This window comes from Lampris incognitus, chromosome 12, assembly GCF_029633865.1.
Source record: "Lampris incognitus isolate fLamInc1 chromosome 12, fLamInc1.hap2, whole genome shotgun sequence".
Taxonomy (NCBI): domain Eukaryota; kingdom Metazoa; phylum Chordata; class Actinopteri; order Lampriformes; family Lampridae; genus Lampris; species Lampris incognitus.
The window spans coordinates 25,038,958-25,062,622 of record NC_079222.1 but is presented as its reverse complement, the minus strand read 5'-3'; the positions used below and the strand labels follow the sequence as shown (position 1 = coordinate 25,062,622).

The 23,665-nt window shown below is 41.5% G+C and overlaps 1 protein-coding gene across 1 annotated transcript; it reads right to left on the bottom strand.

The window, feature by feature from the left end:
• Window positions 1-871: 871 nt before the first annotated feature.
• Window positions 872-23,435, bottom strand: traf2b (Tnf receptor-associated factor 2b). The gene is made up of 11 exons (XM_056290318.1): window positions 23,391-23,435; window positions 16,777-16,981; window positions 13,084-13,162; window positions 12,657-12,755; window positions 8,192-8,353; window positions 8,019-8,093; window positions 7,801-7,875; window positions 6,675-6,899; window positions 6,229-6,532; window positions 3,872-4,020; window positions 872-3,255 (listed from the first exon to the last, which is right to left on the bottom strand). Exons 2-11 carry the CDS (start codon window positions 16,950-16,952, stop codon window positions 3,037-3,039), a joined length of 1,563 nt encoding a protein of 520 aa, XP_056146293.1. The 5' UTR covers window positions 16,953-16,981; window positions 23,391-23,435; the 3' UTR covers window positions 872-3,036.
• Window positions 23,436-23,665: the final 230 nt, after the last annotated feature.

Genomic DNA, 23,665 nt, shown 5'->3' with positions numbered 1-23,665 from the left:
GGTCAGATTGACCGTTTTGGCCATTTTGGGGTACATGCGTGTCATACGTGTCCATAAAAGTTTTTACTATGCATTTAAATGCATATTGGTTATGTTTTTATAAGTTATTTTATCATAAGATCCAAGGAAGAATAAGTTTGTTTTTATTTTACAAAGAAAATAATAGAATATTGATCTAATTCGAATGTGTATCGGTAATTACAATAGCAGGTTCTGTGGGTGTCGGATCAACTAATACATTTTCGCATTCATTAAGAATTCAAATTTCGTGCCCTGATGTTTATTATTACCTATCCTAACATTACAGATCCATTTATTCTTAGATTTTGTATTGATTACTGAAATTATATGCAAATAATGTATGAATAGTCAGAATGACCGCTATGGCCATGCTGGTAGTTACAGATTTCCGGTAGTTTGAGTGTTTAATAGTCATGTGGCCACACGGGGATCGCCGGTTCGAATCCTCGTGTTACCTCCGGCTTGGTCGGGCGTCCCTACAAACACAATTGGCCATGTCTCCGGGTGGGAAGCCGGATGTGGGTATGTGTCCTAGTCGCTGCAGTAGTGCCTCCTCTGGTCGGTCGGGGCGCCTGTTCAAGGGGGGAGGGGGAACTGGGGGGAATACTCCACATGTATTGGAGGAGGCGCGTGGTAGTCTGCAGCCCTCCCTAGATCGGCAGAGTGGGTGGAGCAGCGACCGGGAGGGCTCAGAAGAGTGGGGTAATTGGCCAAGTACAGTTGGGGAGAAAAAGGGGGGGGGGTCCACAAAAAAAAGGAATTCCGGTAGTTTGAGTGTTAAATAGTCATGTGGCCAAACAAGATAAAGTATGTCCATACACAATATAGTCCACGTCCAACAGTATGGGTATGCAAATTGTTTCTTTATTCTCTTTTTCCTTTCACAACAGCATAAACACATATCTCTGCGCAGCATCTTGCATATTTTTCTGCACTTTATACAAATCTCTGAGCCATAGTCTCCCCCTCTGTTCACATATACTGTCCAGTCCACGTCACCATCATCATCACTAGATTTTAGCGAAGTGATACTAAATCATATGCCAAGATGTGTGTCTGCAGATTTTCTTTCTAACCCAACACTTACTATCCGATTACAACCACTGGTCCTCCCGTCTGGTTGAAGGTGTATTAAAAAGCTTTTAGACCCCAAACTAAAGCAGTGATAGAAATCCATATGTGTGCAGTGTCGCCATGTGGCAGCATTTATATTTGATTTGCCAGGAATATAATTGGTGAAAATGTTTAGCAATGGTGAATACACTATCATATCCTACTAGACACAATGCATCTATTCTTTGTGTTCAGATGAAACCTGAGTTTTGTCTTCAACTCACAAGTTCACAATACATGGCTGTAATCTGAAAAGAACTATGCTATAGAAAGGAATCGAAAGTCACAGGATACAAACAATGCAACTCGTTGGGTACTCGGAATCCTCCCCTTTTGGAATAACACAAACGGAATGATTTCGTAAAGACACGACAAGGGTGCAAGAAAATTAGCTAAAGCGGTACGATGCCATTTGGCAACGCTGCGTGGTAAAGGGTTAAGAGAGAAATAACATGTATTTTACAAAGACTAGCAAAACTGAAAAACCAACAAAACTCAATGCAACTCAATGACCCAGGGGAGTTTATGGAGGTGTAGCTGACACATTAGCAGACTGTATGCATTAGAGTCACTCTGCAACATAATTTTTTCAGGCTGGTAAAGAACATCCAACAAAATTCAAAAGCCCCTATTAATAGCAGTGTAAATTGCATTTGTTCCACATTTTGCTGTGATTTGTACTCCACTTCTGGCAGAGTAACTCTACTCAAATGTACGACACAGCACTCTCCTCATGCACACCGCTGTGTTTTTAAGTTATGCCAGCTGTCCTCAACAAATGGTGAATTAACTGTTCTCTGTCAAGACCCTCACACAATCATTACTAGATTATGCCAACTCTGAATTAAATGAATAACTCCGGTTCTTTTTTCCATTGCCTTGCTCATGGGCACAGGCAGGAGTATTAACCCTAACATGCATGTCTTTTTGATGGTGGGAGGAAACCGGAACACCCGGAGGAAACCCACACAGACACGGGGAGAACATGCAAACTCCACACAGAAAGGACCTGGGACAGCCTGGGGTTTGAACCCAGGACCTTCTTGCTGTGAGGCACCAGCGCTAACCACTGGGCCACCGTGCCACCAAACTATATAATTTTCTCTTTGTAGACTGGCTTTTGGAGAATGCAAAGCGACAAAGTCCCACACTTTTTTTAACAAGCCTCTTCCCACCATTGCAAAAAAATAAAATAAAATAAAAAATTTAAAAAAATCACAAATGTGACATATCATACCAAATCTATTAGTTTGCATATATACTATATGTATGTATGTAAATAAGTAGATATATAGATATTGTCATGAAAGTTTAGCATTATATCAACGTATAATAATAATGCTAATAATAATACAATAGTAATCATACTATTAATATTAATAATATTGATAATAAAAATAATAACATATGTGTGCATTCATTAACTATATCGCACAGTCATGTAATGATGATATTTCTAGTGAGATAGTCATTAAGATGTTCATACCTATTGAAACTCACAAGTATGTCACCGGTTTAAAAAGGCACAGGCAAAGTGTCAAATCTGGTTTACACATTTTCCAACTGACTTGAAATGCATATTTACCTGTCCCTTATTTGGGACTGTCTTGATATTTCTATATATTTTTTGTAAAAACGAGCACCACTGCTAATAGAGGCTACAGCACTTGCCTTCTGCTCTGAAGCAACTCAGCATTGCCAAATAGGTCTAATCCACTTCTGTTTTGTATGTAATCAAACAATCCATTTGCTTAATGTGACACTTTTTTGTCCTTTAAAACTTCTTAATGACACACTTTTTTGTATAGTATAAAAGATATATAACGATATAATATTATGACAGCTTATTAATTTTATGTTTCTGTTGATTTTTTATGTGTAGTGGCTTCCACAGACTACACACTATAAGCCTGTAAGATCTACAATGGCCTTTATGAAAATTGTATCATCCCTCAAATAGGAGCTCTTTCCTCCAAGTTTAGTCAATGGACAGAAAAGTGGGCAGCCACTGGCTATGTTCATTTCATTGATTGGCTTCTGGAAGGAGGTGGAGCTGACATCAGGACGGAAGGCATCAATAATATGCTCTCTGTTGTTCTGATCCAGAAGCATGAGAGTTACCTGAAATGACACACAGCAAAGGATAGGACCTTTCAGATGGCAAAAGACCAGCTTGTTTTGGTACAGTAACACGTATAGTACCTGTAGATTTTTATTTTTTTTAATTTTCCAGCCTGTTTCTCCCCGATTGTGCTTGGCCAATTACCCTATTTTCCGAGTTGTCTCAGTCGCTGCTCCACCCCCTCTGCCGATCTGGGGAGGGCTGCAGACTACCACGCGCCTCCTCCAATACATGTGGAGTCGCCAGCCGCTTCTTTTCACCTGACAGTGAGGAGTTTCGCCAGTGGGACGTAGCGTGTGGGAGGATCACGCTATTCCCCCCAGTTCCCCCTCCCCCTGAACAGGTGCCCCAACCGACCAGAGGAGGCGCTAGTGCAGCGACCAAGACACACACCCACAGCCGGCTTCCCACCAACAAACACGGCCAATTGTGTCTGTAGGGACGCCCGACCAAGCCGGCGGTAACACGGGGATTTGAACCACCGAGCCCTGTGTTGGTAGGCAACGGAATAGACCACTACGCTACCCGGACGCTAGTAGCTGTAGATTAAGGTAAAACCAAATAGATGGGGTGAAGACAGATGTGGAGGGAAGGGTGATCATTGATCATGCTTACCTTCTGACTGAAAGGCCACTTGAGCAGGGCATCACACTTGCCCCTCATCACCACAAAGAAGAGTGACAAGTGTGTTCCACGACCTGACCCATCTCCGTTCAAATACAGTCTCAGACACATCTTGTAGCCATACTTGCTGGAGTAGAATGCTGTGGCGAGGAAAAAGAAGAGAAAGCCTTATGAGCAAATCCAAAAGTACAGACCCTGTCACAACAAGTAATATTGGAGTAGGACTTAATCTCTCCTTAAGTTTCGACTGTTAATAATTTTCACATCAAACATCAAATATTTGAATTGTCTTTATTCATTATAAAATCAATATTGTTTGAATTAACAGTTGAACTTGGAAAACTTAATTCCATGCCATCAAACATGAACTTCTAACTAGCTGGTTCTCAAATACCACAGAAATAGCTTCTGCTTAATAATATTGATGACTTTTTTTTTGGATTCCCCCTCCCCCTTTTTCTCCCCAATTGCATCTGGCCAATTACCCCACTTTTCCGAGCCGTCCCGGTTGCTGCTCCGCCTCCTCTGCCGATCTGGGGAGGGCTGCAGACTACCACATGCTTCCTCCGATACATGTGGAGTCGCCAGCCGCTTCTTCACCTGACAGCGAGGAGTTTTGCCAGGGGGACGCAGCGCGTGGGAGGATCACGCTACCCTCCCCCCTGAAGAAGTGCCTCGATCGACCAGAGGAGGCGCTAGTGCAGCGACCAGGATACATACCCACATCCGGCTTCCCATCCGCAGACACGGCCAACTGTGTTTGTAGGGACGCCCGACCAAGCCGGAGGTAACACGGGGATTCGAACAGGAAATCCCTGTGTTGGTAGGCAACGGAATAGACCGCTATGCTACCCAGCCAATAATATTGATGATTATATGGTAAACGTAGCTTTGCTTATGGTGATTTAATGTTCCCCAAACAGGTGTTCATCTTAACATCCCATCTACCTCCCCAGCCCCCTCTCTAGCTACACACCATCTCTCTCCCTGCAGCCCTCTGACACCAGTCTCCTAGCCATCCCCACCACCAGGCTCAAGCCAATGGGGGACCGGGCCGAGCTTTGGAACAGTCTCCCGGACTCACTACCTAAACAAGCTAGGAAAATTATCACCGACCCCCCTCGTATCGTTTATTCAGAATATGTAATGCTGCTATCAGGTAGATGCTACAGGGTTCCAGTTAAATACAGGAAAAGATACGTGAACAGGTATTACAAACTCTTCCCTCAGTGAATCTCCTAAACTCAGGACATAAGGAGGGTGTGAAATCAGGGGCTGTGTTGCACATATTTTTTCTTCCAAAAAAATAAAATGGGTACAAGTCTACAGCACCAAGAGCATGCCCAAGAGAATCAGAACACATCTTGTCTCTGGCAGCATCCAGATACAGAACTCTGACCTATTTCAATATACGCATTTATAATGATGCAAATGTTGCATCTGATTGCTGCTGACTGGATCTAGACTCACTAGGAGACTTGAAAAATTTAATAACAGTCATGTCAAGACTCTTTTGCAGTATTTTCCAATCATGTTCATCTTTTGGCTTCTGCCGTTTTCATTTATGTGCACCACTCCAATATTTAGAAAAAGTCTGACAGGACTTTTCATATCTCCATAACAGCATCCATAGTTGAAATGGGTTAGCTATCACATGTATAGCTTGTGACCTCAGTGCACTGGACACAATAGATTATTTGTTTCAGATTAAAGAATTATGAAGTTGAGATGAATAGGAAAAATATGCCTTTATTTATTTTTATAAATATATTTTTTTCTGGGCAAACTTTTTTGGCCCTTTTGAAATTGGAGGCTTCAGCCCAGGAAAGCCTGTGCAATAATCAAGGGATACTTGTGAAATTCACTGAATCAGTCAGAGAACCATACTAACTTACTACTGCAACATCACTACTGTCAGATGCATGGGTTGTTGCCATTTTATATGGTTTTTCAAGCAAGTGATTGAGTTGATTTTGTTATCTCCAGACTGGAGATTGCTTAATTTTGTAAAGCAGTCCAAAATATGAATACACTATTGTGCTCTGTTTGAAAAATAATTTCAAAATCGATAAAAAGGGTCAAAATCTTAGAAAAATATTTTTTGCAGCCCTCCATGCCCATTGAGGAAACTAGCAACATTTAATATCTGTGATGAATTCCCCTTATATTTCTACCTCATAGGTCAGTGGTTTCTACCTACCCCACTATGAAGAGCAAATAAAATAATCTTATCTCACTATTGAGAGTTGGCCTTTTAATCAGGATATTAAGATAACTATCTGAAGTGCTTACAAATGGACAGCTGACAATGACCACATAGCCACCTTGCAATTTATTTTTTATCTTACCCGGTGAGAACATGGCAGGGGTTCGTCCAGTTATAGCATCCTGTCGACGACATGAGAAGTCTGAGATTTTCCAGACAAATATTCCGTCGTAGGTGCAGAACTGTAGCTCTCGAAGAAGCTGTTCGGAGTCAGCAAGCTGTAGGTCCCTCATCGACAGGGTCCTTTCCAGTTGCCGTACCTTGTTGCTGAGGTTCTCGATCTTGTCCTGGTCCAGACGATGTTGATGTGAGAAAGCCTCCAACGTAACCGAACTTCGCTCCACCTCCCGGTTTAGGACACACACAATGTTCTCTAGTGCACTGACCTATCAAGGCACAGCACAAAACAAGCCTTGAGGTCCTTCTATCGCACAAAAGCCCAATGTGTTAGGGATTAAACTAACTGATTTACAGTAACAACCAAAACTATTAGAACTAATAAACAAATTAGTGGGTGAAAATACCCACCTTTTTAGTCAAATCAAAGGTATGGACAGAGGCTGCAGCTCCGGCCCCCAGTGTGACTCCCTCCTCAGGAGCCCTGTAGAGGCCCAAACCAGAATCCTCTTGCCACTCCCCAGTGACTGGAACCTCCGTACGTATCCGATTCATAGACAGGACCATGGACAGCAGCAGACGCAAGTGTTCCATGGTGCTGCTCTGCTCATGGTCACTGTGTTTACCATTCTCTATCTGAGAAGCATGGAGGAAACACAACTAAGCAAATACACAAAAAGCTTTCACTTAACTAAGAACCTACAACAGATATAAAAAGAGCTCCTCAGAAACTTCATAGTTCAAGATGATCGTTTGCAGGGCATAACTGGCTACAGCAGGTTATTTCTTAGCAATATAAGCAATAACACAGTTCTACCACTAGGTGGTGACCCAGTTTAGGATAAACGAAAGGCTGAGTCCATCCATTTAACCAGGCAATGGAAAAAGAAAAAAAACTATCTATGAAACGTGTAAATACTATGTTAACATTTCAAATTGCTTTATTACTGGGGTAAACGAGGGCTTTTCAATACCAATGCAAATCAATGCAGCCATTGCGGAGGAAAATAAAATAGGCTAGGTTTTACAACATCCACTTGGAAAAATTAGGAAATAGTCACTTTAATCTAAAATGTTCATTTTTAACACGTCTTTTGTAAGTTAACAATGTGTATTATCAAATGTTTCCTCAAGAGTTTATTCATATTTTGCATTCAGCTTTCTCCCCTCACTCTCTAAGAAGGTAAATATCTAATAATTGCTAAATACTTAAATCAAGTTTTAAAAAGTAACCCACAGCATAAAAACACTTGGTTTGATCTGCTCCAGTGAAATGTTAGGAATAAAGTTTTGAAGAGAAAACAACTAGAGACAGTACAAATCAAAAAAATTGTTATTGGAAAGGAAAGTAATTAGTAGTTTTGGTTTATAAGTGCCACTTTGAAGCAACTTTTCTAGCCAGGGTGTAGATCTCCGACTCAAAGATGTATGATAAGAAAAGCTATTTCTCCAGTGTTTTTACTAGAGTTGTGTGTCAAAAGGTTACTGGTTGTGATATACATATTCAAAGCACATGATAACGGTTTAATGTACCTACCACAGCCTTACAGCCAACTTCACTGAAAGGGCACGCACTCTTTGACTTGGCACAGGTCCTGCTGTGGTCACTAAACTGCAGATAAGATGAAAAGGGAAAGTTCAGGACTCAGAGAAATAGTCCCCCAACATATTGTATAGCAGTCTAAAAATAAAAGTGAAAATACACTGGAGGACAATTACAAGTTAAAAATGTCCTTTTATTTTAGCAGCACAAACCTTTTCCCTTGGGATCTTCTTCTTCCCACAGTCCTTGCATTGCAAAGGATGCTTCTGGCAGACCTCATCATGGGCCTACATTACACAGGGTGGAAGAATGAGTATTTTTCCTTTTCATATCGTACACTCCGTAACACAAACAATTGTGGTAGTCTAGATAACCTCTCTCTTACCTTGATATCCTTGAAGTTGAAAATAGCTTTGCAGTATTTGCAGTTCAGTGTTCTTGCTTCACATTCTCTCTCACTATGCCTCTCCTTCTCTATTCGAATGACAAACTTTTGACAGGCTTCACACTGGACCTGGTCGTAATCACAGCGACCCTCATGCTGAGCCTGAAAATAAGCAACAACATTTCTGTCATAATCTTACAATGTTTGCCTTGTGGACAGTGTGGTCTGTCCGGTATCAATGTTCTTTTCAAATACAGTCTCGAGGGCGTGTTTTCATCATTACAGGTTTGCTAATATAAACTAATCCAGCCTTGAAAATGGATCTTGGGGGGCGTCTGGGTGGCGTAGCGGTCTATTCCGTTGCCTACCAACACAGCGGTTCGAATTCCCGTGTTACCTCCGGCTTGGTCGGGCGTCCCTACATACAAAATCGTCCATGTTTGCGGGTGGGAAGCCGGATGTGGGTATGTGCCCTGGCTGCTGCACTAGCGCCTCGTCTGGTCGGTCAGGGTGCCTGTTCAGAGGGGAGGACGAACTGGGGGTAATAGCGTGATACTCCCACACGCTACATCCCCCTGGCCAAACTCCTCACTGTCAGGTGAAAAGAAGCAGCTCGCGACGTCACATGTATCGGAGGAGGCATATGGTGGTCTGCAGCCCTCCCCGGAACGGCAGAGGGGGCAGAGCAACGACCGGGGCGGCTCGGAAGGTTGGGGTAATTGTACGGGTAGAATTGGGGAGAAAAAAAGGGGGACCCCCCCCCCCAAAAAAAAGAAAGAAAGAAAATGGATCGTGGCTGAAAACATGAAACACTACTGAAAAGACAAAGCCTGACCTTTAGTCAGGCTTTCTATGTGTCTGATGAGTGATAACTGTTTTTAAACTTCTAATGTTTTGCAGTTTTGACGTTTTAACCGAAAACTGACTGCCACATATGCCCCACATAAAATAATTAAGACACACAAAATTACGATTTGTATAGAAAATATATTTCTTTTTTAAGACATCTCACCTCAAAGCATATGCAGAAAAATGGTAAACAAAATGGCAAAATGGAAATTAAGGTAAAATAATTTCAAACAACATAAAAATTAAAGTCCATAATGAATAATGAGTTTTGTAGAGTGATGTAGTCAGAGGGGTGGGTGGAGGAGGGTAGAGTGGGGCAAGGCTTGATAGTCAGGAAGAGGATCTCGTTTCAATAGGCGGATGTGAAGCCACAGAACAAGAAGCTCTGGTAGGTAAGCATGCTTTTACTGCAACTCACGCTCATTTTCCTAACGCTCTCGACTCTTAGCATTGAGATTAAATCTAGTATGAATAATTTCCAAGATTGTGAGGACAGTCCCCATTAACATCAAATTAGTCATCCACGCCAGTATTTTCCCCACTGGAAATTATCATTCAACGCATGTTTAGCTATAAAGAAATAACACTGATCTTCCAAGTCAGCGATGAATACAGTAGCCTAAACATACAAGCTATTACGCAGACAACACAAAAATGTATACCCCTACACAAACACAGCACTATGTATAAACCATTACCACACAGATTACCTCTCACCATCAAGTCCAAACAAACCAAACTTGCATATTAATTAGGGCTTCAGAGTGTTGAATCATATACTAATCTAACGAATATCACATTTGGAAGCGCGCAAAAATATCTCAAGCATCAGCTTAGTGCCATCCGCTTTAGTTCACTTCCTGTGTGAGTCTTTGGTCTAGATAAAAGATTACTGGAGGAACAGACACCCAAATATGGACAAAGTTTAACGCCGCAGCAAGCAACAATCCTTTGCACAGAACTGACGGCAGTAAAATGATAAAGCCATAAACTGATGTCTCTCCGTTGTCCCACCTGAAGACAATTTTAGTAGCAACCTGACCAGATAAAACAATATCCATTACGCCATCAACTGTTGCAAGTTGGCCGTAATAAAAAGAAAGCTATACTTTTCACTCCTGAAATGTGTATATTGTTGACGTCAGTTATGCTCAGTTGCATTCCAAAGAATGTGTTCCCTTTTTTTTTTTTTTCCCCCAAACCAGACTACTGGTTAAATGAGTCAGTGAGGAAGACGTGCAAAGTGGTTTCAATATCAGTGCTGAAACTGTCCCTGATAACCAGTCATCTCGTTCAACTGACTCACTCTGACTGCAGCATCTAGGTACTTTTCCACTGTTGTTGACTTAGCGGATAAATGAGCTGTGGGCCTCGGGTAGTGCTGGGACTTTCCAGGCCTTAGGTCAAGTTTCACTTCCTTTTTTAGCATTTTTTACTGCTGTTAGCAAAGTAGGCGTAATAACTGCTACAGCACCATCCAAGGCAAACTAGTGTGCTATATGAGTTTGCATTAGTCAGTTTACGGAGTGAATTTTAGCGACTGAACACAATATACAGTAGATATAAAAAGTCTACACAACCCCTGTTAAATTGGCAGCCTTTTGTGATGTAAAAAAAATTAAACCAAGATAAATCACGTCAGAACTTTTTTTTCACCCTTAATGTGAAATTGCAGCCTATAAAAACAATGTGAAGAATGATCAGAAACATTTTAGGGGGGGGGGGGGATAAAATAAAAAAAACATACAATAGCCTGGTTGCATAAGTGTGCACACCCTTTTATAAGTGGGATGTGGCTGTGCTCAGAATTAACTAATCACACACAAACTCATGTTAAATAGGAGTTAGTATGCACCTGCCATCAATTAAAGTGACTCTGAATAAGGCCAAATAAAGTTCAGCTGTTCCTTCAGGAGTTTCCTGACATCTTGGTTGCATCCAACTGCAAAAGCCACGGTCCACAGAGAGCTTACAAAGCATGAACGGGTTCTCATTGTTGAAAGGTATTGATCAGGAGACGGGTACAAAATAATTTCCAAGGCATTAGATATACCACGCAACACAGTGAAGACAACCATTGACAAGTAGAGGAAATATGGCACAACAGTGACATTACCAAGAACAGGACGTCCCCCCAAAATTGACGAGAAGACAAGGAGAAAACTGTTCAGGGAGGCTGACAAGAGGCCTATGGCAACTTTAAAGGAGCTGCAAGAATTTCTGCAAGTACTGGTTGCTCCCTCCATGTGACAACAGTCTGCTGTATTCTTCATGTCTGGGGTATGAGGAAGGGTGGAAAGACAAAAAGCCTTTTCACGCGAGAAAAAATAAATAAAAAAGAACATCCAAGCCCGACTAAATTTTGCAAAACGATACATCCAGTCTCCCAAAACCAAGTGGAAAAATGTCTTATGGTCTGATGAGACCAAGGTTGAACTTTTTGGAAAGTTTGGCACAAACACAACACAGCACACCACCAATAGAACACCACACCCATGGTGAAGCATGGTGGTGGCAGCATGGCACTTTGGGGGCTGCTTTTCTTCAGACGGAACTGGAGCTTTAGTGAAGGTGGAAGGGATCATGGACAGCTCCAGATACCAGTCAATTTTGGCTCAAAACCTTCAGGCATCTGTTAGAAAGCTGAGGATGAAGAGGAACGTCACCTTTCAGCACAAAACCAACCCAGAGCATACATCCATATCAACACAGGAATGGCTTCACCAAAAGAAGATCAGCGTTTTGAAGTGGCCCAGTCAGAGTCCAGACCTGAAATTCTACAGAAAATCTGTGGGGTGACCTGAAGAGGGCTGTGCACAGGAGATACCCTCACAATTTGATGGCTCTAGAAAGTTTTTGTGAGAAAGAGTGTGGAAAATATTGGCAAGTCAGATGTGCTAAGCTGATAGACTTACCCAAAAAGACAGAGTGCTGCAATAAAATCAAAAGGTACTTCAACAAAGTATTAATTTAGGGGTGTGCACACTTATACAAACAAGTTATTGAACTTTTTTTATAGCTATTTTCCCCTAAAAGATTTCAGTCTGTTTTTAATTTGAATTTTATAGGTTGCAATCTCACATTAAAAGTGGAAAAAGTTCTGACGTGACCTTTCTTGGTTTCATTCTTTTTCCCATGGCAAAAACCAGCCAGGACATCACAGCCCCCCCCCCCCCACAAACACACACACTCACACCTAGGGACAATTTAGTATGGCCAATTCTTCTGACCTACGTGTTTTTGGACTGTGGGAGGAAACCGGAGCACCCGGAGGAAACCCGGCCTGTCCAGGGTGTTTACCCGCCTGCCACCCAATGACTGCTGGGATAGGCTCCAGCAACCCTGGGACCCTGAGAGCAGGATATGCGGTTTGGATAATGGATGGATGGAAAAACCAGCCATTTTAACAGGGGTGTGTGGACTTTTTTATGTCCACTGAAAACAATAGACAGAATGAGTGAATAACTAGATTTCAGAAATATGTGAGGCAGGATTATTATCTGGAGATCTATGTGGTATGAGTATAATCTGGTATTTTAATCTGGTGCAAAGTACGAGAGAGAAAAAAGCAACTATATTGCTTATACAGGAGTAAAAGAAAAACTTTGTACTATACCTCATACTCCTTGATCAAGCCCGTCCAGTTGCAGCCCTCGTTCAGACACCTGGCAGGTAGGCTAGCAATTTCCCGGCCAGCGGCATTGTCTGGAAATGCCTTGGTGAGGGGGAAAAAACGAAGAAAAAAGTCACCTGGTAAAGCCACCAGTTGTAACAGCAGACAAAAATAAACTTGCGGGCAGGAAACTCCACTAAGTGTTTGTCTAGTTTCACATTTAAGGCAGGGGGACTCCCGCATTGGTAAATTCAATCTAGTGTAATTAATACAATGACGCTGCTCGCTGAGCAAGGACACAAAAACATCAATAATGAATCAATTGTGCTCAGGAAGTATATGTCTGTGAAAGAGGGTGACTGTATCTTTTAGCCAGAATGTGAAAGACTCATAACATTGGTGGATTATCAGTGTATGTTTGGGAATGTACCTCGTTGCTATTTAGAATGGATATTGGCTCCTCATAGATATCTTCTTGGCGGCAGGCTTCACAGGGCTTTGGGCCTAAACTAACAAATAACACAAGCTTGTCTTGTTACAGTAGAATTATCAATAGGAAGACTGCTAGAAGACATTGACAATCTACAGTAATCCTCACCTGATCCATTACTGGAGCATCTGCTAACCACCATGGATCAGAACTGAGGTACACAGAAGCATAGATCTATGTATGGGTATCTTAAAACACATCTTGAAATTTGTGCATATTTTGCATCATATCTGCCACCACGAGTTGACAAGTCACAACAAAGACATTGCAGAGCAAGACAGTCAAGCACATTTATTACTAGGCAGCAAAAGCACACTACAAACAAATGTGAAGCCATGATTTCACAATGTTTACTAGGTGTGAACAATTAAGGTGTTAATTAAAAATGATCAAAAAACAATAATTATTCACAAAGCAAAAAGTTTAAGACGGAGGAAAAAAACCCATAAAAACACAAAGGGGCTAAATATAAAGATAGGCCTTCTCTTCTTCTCTTCCAGCTGTGGGTTCTACAGGATCAGCTGACAGGCCTCATGCCAGGGAACAAGGTCACCAGTTTCTAACAAATGATGGATTTCAGAATTGAAATCTCTTTATTATTTCTGTGTATCTGAATGCAATTGTGATTTGCAATTCAGAGATTTGGGTTTAATTGCTTATTTCCTCACAGCTTGGGTATAGCAAGTGTAGTAATAGAGGACTTGTATTCCATGAAAAAGTAAAGGGATGGGCTTGCTTTTTCTTCAAACTAGACCTCATCAAAACACTATCAGGCACAACTTTGATTCATACAGGCAAAATTTCCCACATCAGTTCAGCATTGAAAAACATAGTCTCCTCATGGGCTTCAACATATTCCAATGGGGCAATTGTTTAAGCCCATCAAAAGTCGTGATACACCTCTTTTTTGAAAATGGGAAGCTCATAGTAGACTCGTATCTATGATATTCAATAAAAAAAATGTTGCAAACCATGCTTTCTATCGAGGTAAAAATACTTTATTTTGCACTTTCGCAAATATGTTTTCCCTGCTTAAATCTACACCAGTCTCTGGTAGCGCGTGACTGCAACTACTGCTGCATGACTGCCAAGCTACAGGACTTCCTGCTCGCACATTTGGAAGTTTTAAAGATGGTTGAGTACTGCTTAAACTGCAAAAAGTTTGTCTAAATTTACACAAAACTTTATGCTGCTATTCTAAACACACAGTAGCCTGACTGATCATAAAGTAAATGAAGCAATGTCTAACCACAGCAGTAGCTTCCCATTTTCAAAATGGATATACGGTTTTTGCCCACTGGACTTTGTTGAAATCACACAAAAACTGTCAAAGCGGAGGGTTTCTCAATACTGAAGCAATCAGTGAAGGTTGTGTATACAACTCAACATGATGTCCATCCACATCTTCATTTAGCCACACAAAGCCAGCTCACAAATTTTGCCTTGCTCACTGGGCATTTATTTGTTTTTTGGGTTTTTTTTTTGGATTCCCCCCACCCCCTTTTTTCTCCCCAATTGTATCTTCTCAATTACCCCACTTTTCCGAGCTGTCCTGGTTGCTGCTCCACTCCATCTGCCAATCTGGAGAGGGCTGCAGACTACCATACGCTTCTTCCGATACATGTGGAGTCGCCAGCCGCGTTTTTTCACCTGACAGTGAAGAGTTTCACCAGGGGGACGTAGTGCGTGGGAGGATCATGTTATTCCCCTAGTTCCCCCTCCCCCCCAAAACAGGCGCCCCAACCGACCAGAGGAGGCGCTAGTGCAGCAACCAGGACACACACCACCCACATCTAGCTTCCCACCCCCAGACATGACCAATTGTGTCTGTAGGGACGCCCGACCAAGCCGGAGGTAACACGGGAATTTGATACGGCGATCCCCGTGCTGGTAGGCAACAGAATAGACCGCCACACTACCCAGACACCCCCTCAAAATTATTTTGCAGACGATTGGATCAGCTTTAATCAGTCAAGAGCTGCAAACTCCATGATGTAGAACCTGAGCACCACATTTCCAGACATGCTGGTCTACTAGTAGTCAACACCCCTACCCATAGCAGGTCAACTGATGTAGTTTTAGATTATGTCTGCACAAGAGTTTTGTCATCTTTGTAAATGTTTTGATAAAACTACTTCTATAGCAGCATCTACACTATCCTCTCTTAGTGCAGCTGTCGCTGATTTCAAAAAACACCGCCGCTCGCTGTCATCATCATACCATTCCCCATAGTTCACTGATTGGTCTGGCTTCCAGCTGCTGCTGCTTTCCAGATTATATCTTGCACTGCAAAAGATAAGATTGCAATATGTAGGCTGGCTTTCTACTTCTACTTTCGGCTGCTGGGTTCAAAATAGTTAATCTATCCTTAAAATGCTTACATAATTAAAACTGTGAAATATCTGACTGGTAGTGAACTCCATGGCCTCCAAAGGTTCTTACACATTCTCAATTTCAAAAGTCCTCACTTTTTCCAGACCTTAATTTATTGACAGTATCTAATACACTGATATCAGTTGGCAATATGACCGTCAGCTATTCCTTAACATGCTATAGCTGATGATTTTTCATTATTGTCTGGATTTATATATTTTAACTGTTAATGGTGTGTCTTTAACTTCATGCGCATCAGGACGGAACAAAAATGTATCACTTTTTCAGTAAATCTTCAAGGCCAGGAAATACCATATTCATTTGCTAGACTTTTCAGACATGCCTAGGAATCTTGTCTACATACTCATAATTAAATCTTTACCGCCAATCTAATCAGTTTTTCACCCACTGAGTTAGCTCCACTCGTGAGCTTGTGGAGGCAGTCATTATTAACTTAGAATTCTTAAAAAATCTTCCACTGCGATCAAAACTATCTACAATATAGATATCCGTTCGATTTCCTATTTGGTTGTCTTGCATCCATTTTCCCTCCCTGTCTTTGGTATCTCTCTACCTCCTTCAGAAGCCAAAAAGATAATCTCACATTCCCCTTTTATTATACAATTCTTAATTCTCGCTTTATTGAATTACAGTATTTATGAATCAAATCTCAAAGCTATTTTCCTCCAAGAATTCCTGAACAAACTAAAAGATAAATTCCCCTTTAGAGTGTAGTGCAAAGCTAGACGGAAAGAAAAATGAAAAGGTCCATTTTGTGAAGAACCTCCATGTGGTTAATACACCAACGTATTAACTAATACACCAATGTATTATCATTAAATTCACAACACATTCATGTATTAATAGTCAGCCAATACGTCAGTGATTTTGATTAAAGAGGCCCAACGAGGGAAGAAAAAAGAGGCTGAACTCAAACAATTTCTTTGAAAGGAGTTGATCAGTGGTCCTTTGATTCACTGACTTTGGCAATTGGATCCAGTCCTGTGAAGGTTGACGCTGCATTAAGTGATTGGATTCTAGGATGCCAAATTCCTTAGAAATCAGTAGGTGCACAGGGTGTTGTGATGGGAGTCAAGCAAACCAACACTACCACCACACTACTGACTACACAAGAAGCCTGGGAAATGCCATCTTAATGATGACGGTGGGTTTGATCATGCCCAGTCAGAAGGTTAGCGTTAAGGGAAGGTGCCAGCTTTGCACTGCAAACTGCAGGAGGCTTGAGATCCTCCGGTCTACCTGGTGAGCTGTTTGAAGCAGTGAACACAGAAGCGGTGGCCACACTGTGCCTGGACAGGTTTCCTCAGGACCTGGAGACACTGCTGACATTTGTATTTGTTTTCCATGGGCACTGACAGCACAATGAGGGGGATCCCTGGTAGGGAGTCGGTGCAGTCCAAGGAGATGCGAGCCATTCCTCTTTATCAAACCTGGGTGCTGGGCCCTGGAAACACATAATGCATATAAAAAAAAATATTGATAGCTACCACTTTATCACCCATACGACCATTACAAATGCATAAATACAGACCAGACTTTTTAGACACTTGTACATGAAGAACAAACAGGACAACAACACATTGTCCAGACTTTATTTGTCTAACATTGATACTGGTTCAGCTGTGTTGTCATTTAGTTAGACAAAATTAGCCACAAAATGGCAAATAGTTTACATGCTACACTTCCATGATACTTTCCAATTTGAAAAAACTAAATCACCCCAAATGTGTTTCATGTGAGGTTAAGTCATGTACTGATTTTGTTCTACCAAGCAAATGCTGTCTTATGGCAGCAACCATGAATTTTGAAGCTGTAATCTACTCACAAGAACAATGTTATGAGGGGACTATACAGTATTGGTTCACGCCTATGATGTCACTATACTACTCTCATCGGAGGCCAGCCTCACGCTCATGAGGGAAAAAGGAAAAGAATGAGCGAAATGTTGCAAATGTTACTTGTGGCTCCAGCCAGGGGCAAACATCTTACCATCCTACCAGCTATGATATGGACTGAAGGGGAGAAAGAGGAAACACATGGAATTTTCAATGGACAACTAGCCAGATGCAGATCCAGTTCAGTACCCTGCTTTTCACTGTTTGATGTCAGGCTTCACACAGATATGGGGTTAGGATTATTAAAGCGGAAGTAGACAACTTGTTGGCTTTAACTTATCATTATGAAGTAAAGTTGATTGCACCGCGTAATGGCTATAGAATAATGACAACATTGGCATTTAGATTGGTTCCCTATAAGCCTCTCTTTCAGGCTTATAGGGACCCAAATTCTGTTTGCCACCGGGTACGATCTTGCAGGAAAATGAAGGCTCGATTTACGGCACAAAAGGAAGTGTGTCAGCCATTGCTCAACCACAGTAGGGAGAGGATAGCGTTTTGGTTTTCACTGGTAGCTATCGGTAGCTATCCCCAGTAGCGGAAATGATGGATGGTGGAACAACCAGCGGAAACTCTACCCGGCAAGAGAAAAAGAACACCGTTGATGGAGGAGGCAAAGATTGCTAAGAAAGAGACTTATGGAAACAGAGATAAAACAAGAGTGAACCTCGGACGGGCATTCACTCAATGGAGCTAGCTCTAGCATTGTCTCAATTGGTGGTTTCCCCATTGAGATGTTTCCCCCTAGCAAGATGAAAGCGTTTGCATGGAGACAGGTTAGCTACCGGTTACGATTAGGTTATCGTAAACGCTAGGTTAAACTTAGGGTTAGGTTGAGTTTAGGTTAAGGTTAATCGAGCGTCCCGACGTTGTGCCAAACTCTTGCAAAGGGGGAACAGATCTTGATTGGCAAACAGTTCAATACAATGCCCAGGACTTGAGAGGGTTCAAGTCAGTTTGCATTCTTTCTACTGGATCAGTAAGATCAGTGAAACATACTACCAGATGTTTCACTCTGCCTTCATCATAGCACTGAGATCAGGGTCTCTAGTTCGAATTGGGATTCTTATGGTTGTTTTTTGCATTGGACACTAGCCAGCCACTAAACAGAAAGCGATCCGGTTGTCTCTGCAACAGCGGTGTAAACAGTAAAAATTCTGGAAAACGCAAGGGGGGGGGGACAGTAGAAATATGGCAGGGTGACTTCTTTATAAGTGTTACCAACATAATTTGAAATAAATATTTGTAAACAAAGTGCGGATACGGCACCTTAGCCTGAATGAATGGTATATCACTCTGAAAATGGCCACTAGGTGTGCCAGAAATGAAGTGTAAAATGAATAGGGATCAATGGTCGAATATAATAAAATCACAAAGTATCACAACATTGGAGAACTATATTTCTATATTTGCTCACTTCTATAGACCAGTCATTCCCAGAGACTAGGTTGTGACCACAGGAGATTTTATTTGGGTTACCAAATGATTTTGTGGAATTTCTTCCATAGTCTTTTATTTAAGATTTATATCTGCAGTATAGACAGCACGGTTTGTTTGCATGTTCTCCCCATGTCTGCATGAGTTTCCTCCGGATGCTCCGGTTTCCTCCCACAGTCCAAAGACATGTGGGTCAGGTGAATTGGCCATACTAAATTGTTCCTAGGTGTGAATGTGTGTGTCGGCCCTGTGATGGACTAGCGGCCTGTCCAGGGTGTCTCCTCGCCTGCCACTCAATGACTACTGGGATAGGAGCCAGCATCCCTGCGACCCTGAGAGCAGGATAAGCGGTTTGGATAATAGATGGGTGGATCTGCAGTACACTTTTGACCCACATGAGGAAGTTCCTTCGTATTTCTAGCACACTCATGATTTCCACCAAGAAATAGACTGAATGCTACACCTGATATATGCGTTACACTCTCCTCCTGTACACCAGACTGGAATGCAATACTAAAATGCAAGCAGGCCAACCTATCACGTTAGCAAGGTCTAAGTAAAATTAATACGCACAATCGGATATTTGTAGTAGGCCTAAAAAGATCACATTCAGGATAAGTAAATAGCACATAATGGGCCTAACGAATACACCTGATGTGGTTAAAGAATTGATTGTTGACTGTTCAAATTGGACGATTGACTGTCTGATTACAATAGCTGCACTTAAACACAAGCCTAATTATTCTGATAACAGGCACGAGCATTTTAAAAATACTTTCAACAAGAAGCATGTTTTTAATAGTACTGAATGTTCGTATTGTTCTGATAATTGTACGTATAACACTGAATCTAATATGAAAGGCTGGTGTAGATTCTGTTTATTTTACTGATGAGAGGGAAAAAACGAGAGCTGGTAAACTCCCCCTAAATGCACTTGTTTTGTTTCATTTATAATGCATTTAAAATGTGAAGATTATTTTACTGATGAGAGGAAATAAAAACAATGAGATAGCCTGTTAGATGAGATAGCAGTAACTGAATTTCCCCAAGGGGATTAATAAAGGAAACTTAACTCCGCCTAAATGCATTCATTTGGTCTGAACACATGGTTTCAATAACACAAGCATAAAATTAAGTTGTGATTTATCAATCATATATCTCTACGACATAGCTGGTTTTCCTATTCCAGATAAATATAAAGCGCTGCACAAATTCGCTCTTCTCGTGATTTATAGGTGGTGGTTTGTCATTTTTTGAAAGTGGGTGCCCAGAAAAAAGGTTTGGGAAACACTGCTGGTCCATAGTAGGTAGAAATTTATCAAGTGCAAGTGACATATGGCATTTTTTTTTTTTTTTAGAAAATGCATCTTTATTTTCTTTTTCGACAAGTGGAATCACTGCGTCACGCTCATGCATGTTGAAACTTTGATTCTGATTGCACCCTGTTCAAACAACGCGACCCATCAGTGTTGTTTAGCCTAATGGCCCTGCAGCTGGCTTCTACAAAACGTATAAGACTCAAGTGGTCTTACTGATTAATGCAGTTTGAGAGTATATCACCTTCTAGAACCTAAAAAAACCAAAAGAAGATTCAATGTTGTAGAGTCACACAAAGTATCTTTTTAGTCATGTAGCCATGTTTCAGCCTTGCTTTTCAGGACCAGTTTTCTTCCTTTATGGACTGTCTGGCCACGGATCATCTCTCTTTCGACCACCTGATTGACGACTTAAGAGCCTGTTTGTGCTGCGTCCTGTTTTCAGTTGGACACAATCCCACCGTCCTGGAGATTTATCCTATCATTTTTGCTGTTTTCATTTAAATTGCTTTTATACTATTTGTTTTAGCTATGTCAACTTCAGCGTGACTCTCATCACTTCTCTCGTCTTCTTTCTCCCTGTGTGAAGACTGACTTGCCTCTTGTGTGCATGTGAAGTCTAATCCCTCTGCGGGGCCCCACTGAGCAGAGCCAGTTTTGTTGTGCGGGGTCCCACCGGTTCTGGACTGCATCTGTGGGGTTCCTGACATTGTCTTGGATGGTCACAGATTCACTAAATTTACTTTGCACTCTACAATTACCCAGTTTTATTATAGTTTTATTAAAGAATTTATTCTTTATGACTCCCCCGCCTGCCGCCCAATGACTGCTGGGATAGGCTCCAGCATCCTCGTGACCCCCAAAAAGGATAAGTTGTTTGGATAATGGATGGATGGATGAATTTATTATCATAATCTTTTTAACTAAATAAATGTATTTATTATAATTTTATTCAAATATAATTTTATTCAAATTTGTTAAATTTTATGCATTAACTGTACGTATTCTACATTACCTCACTGTGCAATCTATGATGTTACATTATGATTGTTATTTTTGTGTATTTTGCTCATCTGACACCTATTGCATGTCCGTCCATCCTGGAAGTGGGATCCCTCCTCTGTTGCGCCCCACACACACACACACACACACACACACACCTATCCATGTTAGATCAGAATACAAGGTGCTTCTGCTGACTTATGAAGTCCTAAATGGGCTTGCCCCATCTTACCTCGCTGATCTCCTTAAACCGTACATTCCAACTCGAGCTCTTTGCTCTCAAAATACAGGGCTCCTGTGTGTACCCAAAGTTAAAAAGAAGTCAGCTGGTGGCAGGGCCTTTTCCTATCGGGCTCCATTGTTGTGGAATAACCTGCCTGCTGCCATCAGACAATCAGAGTCTGTTGAGTCCTTTAAATCCAAACTTAAAACTCATTTTTTTGCCTTAGCCTACAATTAGTTGCTTTTAAGTTGAGTCCTTCACAACCTGTACCGCATGGCGGGTCGGTTTTCTGTCTCAATGAATTTACCAACCACTGCTATAGTCTTGCCATCAAGACTATAGCATATACACTATGACTAATTGATGGCAATTATGACTAATGACTACTGAAAACTGTTCTCTTCTCTCACATGTGTTTTCTCTCTCTTTCTGAATGATGTCTTCTCCTTTCTCTTTTTCTGTGTGAATGGTGTCATGTGAGTCTCCCTTGTGTGCACGTGCAGTCGGTCCTCCTCCCAGGTCTCGGTGGTGATGGTGGTCGTCACCTGGACGCTGCCTGGCATTCCCCTCATCACATTTTCTTTTTATATATCTTATAAATCCATATAAAAAAATTTTATGCTGGTTGCGTGGCGTGGGTCCTGGACTGTTCCGGCGGCATCTGGACACTGCTTGGCATCCTGCGCATCATATTCTTCATACATTTTATAAGTCCATTATAATTATGTTTATCCTCTTTCAATGTTGTATTCTGTAACATCCATTGCACGTTGTCCATCTTGCGAGAGAGACCCCTCCTCTGTTGCTCTCCCTAAGGTTTCTTCCTATTTCCCCCCCCTCCCCTGTTAAAAGGTTGTTTTTTTTAGGGAGTTGTTCCTTATCTGATGAGAGGGTCTAAGGACAGGATGTTGTGTTGCTGTAAAGCCCACTGAGACAAATTTGTAATGTGTGATATTGGGCTACGCAAATAAAATTGACTTGACTTCACACACACACACACACACACACACACACACACACACACACACACACACACACAGAGTGGATCTTACACTAAATTAAACCCTGAAAATAGGTGTTTATAACTAAACTGTTCTTTTGTTTGTTACAATTGTTCCATTCAAATGTATTAATTTATGTTTGTAATTCACTCACTTCTATGTAAAGACAGTCAATTACAGTGAAAAAAAGAAAAAGTTCTATAATCAAGTATCAAGTTGTATTTTGTTGTTATTCTGTTGTGTTAGGATCAGAAATAAAATAGTATGAAAAAAATTCTTTTGAACTAAAACAGCACAAATATGACCGATAACATTGTTAGTTTTGTTATATATCTATATCTATCTATAAACATAGTTTTGTTATAAATATAAAACTTTGCTTAAAGAAACACCCAACGGTAGGTAAAGTGCTCAACAAATAAGGAGCAAAAATAATCCAGTGAGTCAAGTAAATTCTTAATGAGACAGTACAAGCCTGTTTCATGCCATAAGACTGACAGCTGATGGTCGCTTATGGCATGAAACAGGCTTGTACTTAAATCCGACAAAAAATCTCTCAAATTTTACCTTACTATTGGGACCACTAGTAGCAGTAAAGTCTAACTTCAAACTGTTTCTGTAACCGCATTAACTAAAGCCATCACTATTTCAGACATCCTTCACTCCGTGCAGGACGTAACAATTTACGCAACTTATACTCACTATTCTTAACATATAACGCCAACGTAGTGAATCAACGGCTACGAAATACACAACACATTTCCCAGGGACACTGAGGCTTACGATAGCAAGACCGACTCGGTACGCTTGGAGCTGCGGTCTGCATTCGTACAGGCCGCTTTGGCTCATCGCCGTTTATTCGCCGTCAATCGCCATTTTGCGAAGGCCACCGATTTAGCCACTAAACTGTGCTAAAAACTCTGCTGAAGTGTCCCAAACGCCAACGCCAGACTTGCGCCCAGGCCTGTAAATCACTCACCGAGTCTCAAGACGAAGTTTCTTCACGCTGTATACAGGAAACCGCCACTCGAGAAGAAGCGCTTTAACTAGTTTCGGATCAGCACCGCCCCATCCGCCCAATCCGGCAGTTAAACTCCAATCGGGGAGGCTCTGGTTCACACACCAGGTTAATTCACCCATACGCATGTGACTTAACCCGGCTGCCTGGTGACATGAACTCATGAACGAGCCATGCTCACATTTTCCTACTTGACGTGCAAACATGTTGTGAAAACTCACTCGTTCTTACCCTAA

What these genes read in the sequence shown, in the direction of transcription:
- traf2b (XM_056290318.1), bottom strand. Translation starts at nt 16,952, where the DNA reads ATGGCTCGCATCTCCTTGGACTGCACCGACTCCCTACCAGGGATCCCC. An exon ending in AGAAGATCCCAAGGGAAAAG is followed by an intron (nt 7,876 to 8,018) that starts GTTTGTGCTGCT and finishes TCTTATCTGCAG; the next exon opens with TTTAGTGACCACAGCAGGAC. An exon ending in CCTTTGATTTGACTAAAAAG is followed by an intron (nt 6,533 to 6,674) that starts GTGGGTATTTTC and finishes GTGCCTTGATAG; the next exon opens with GTCAGTGCACTAGAGAACAT.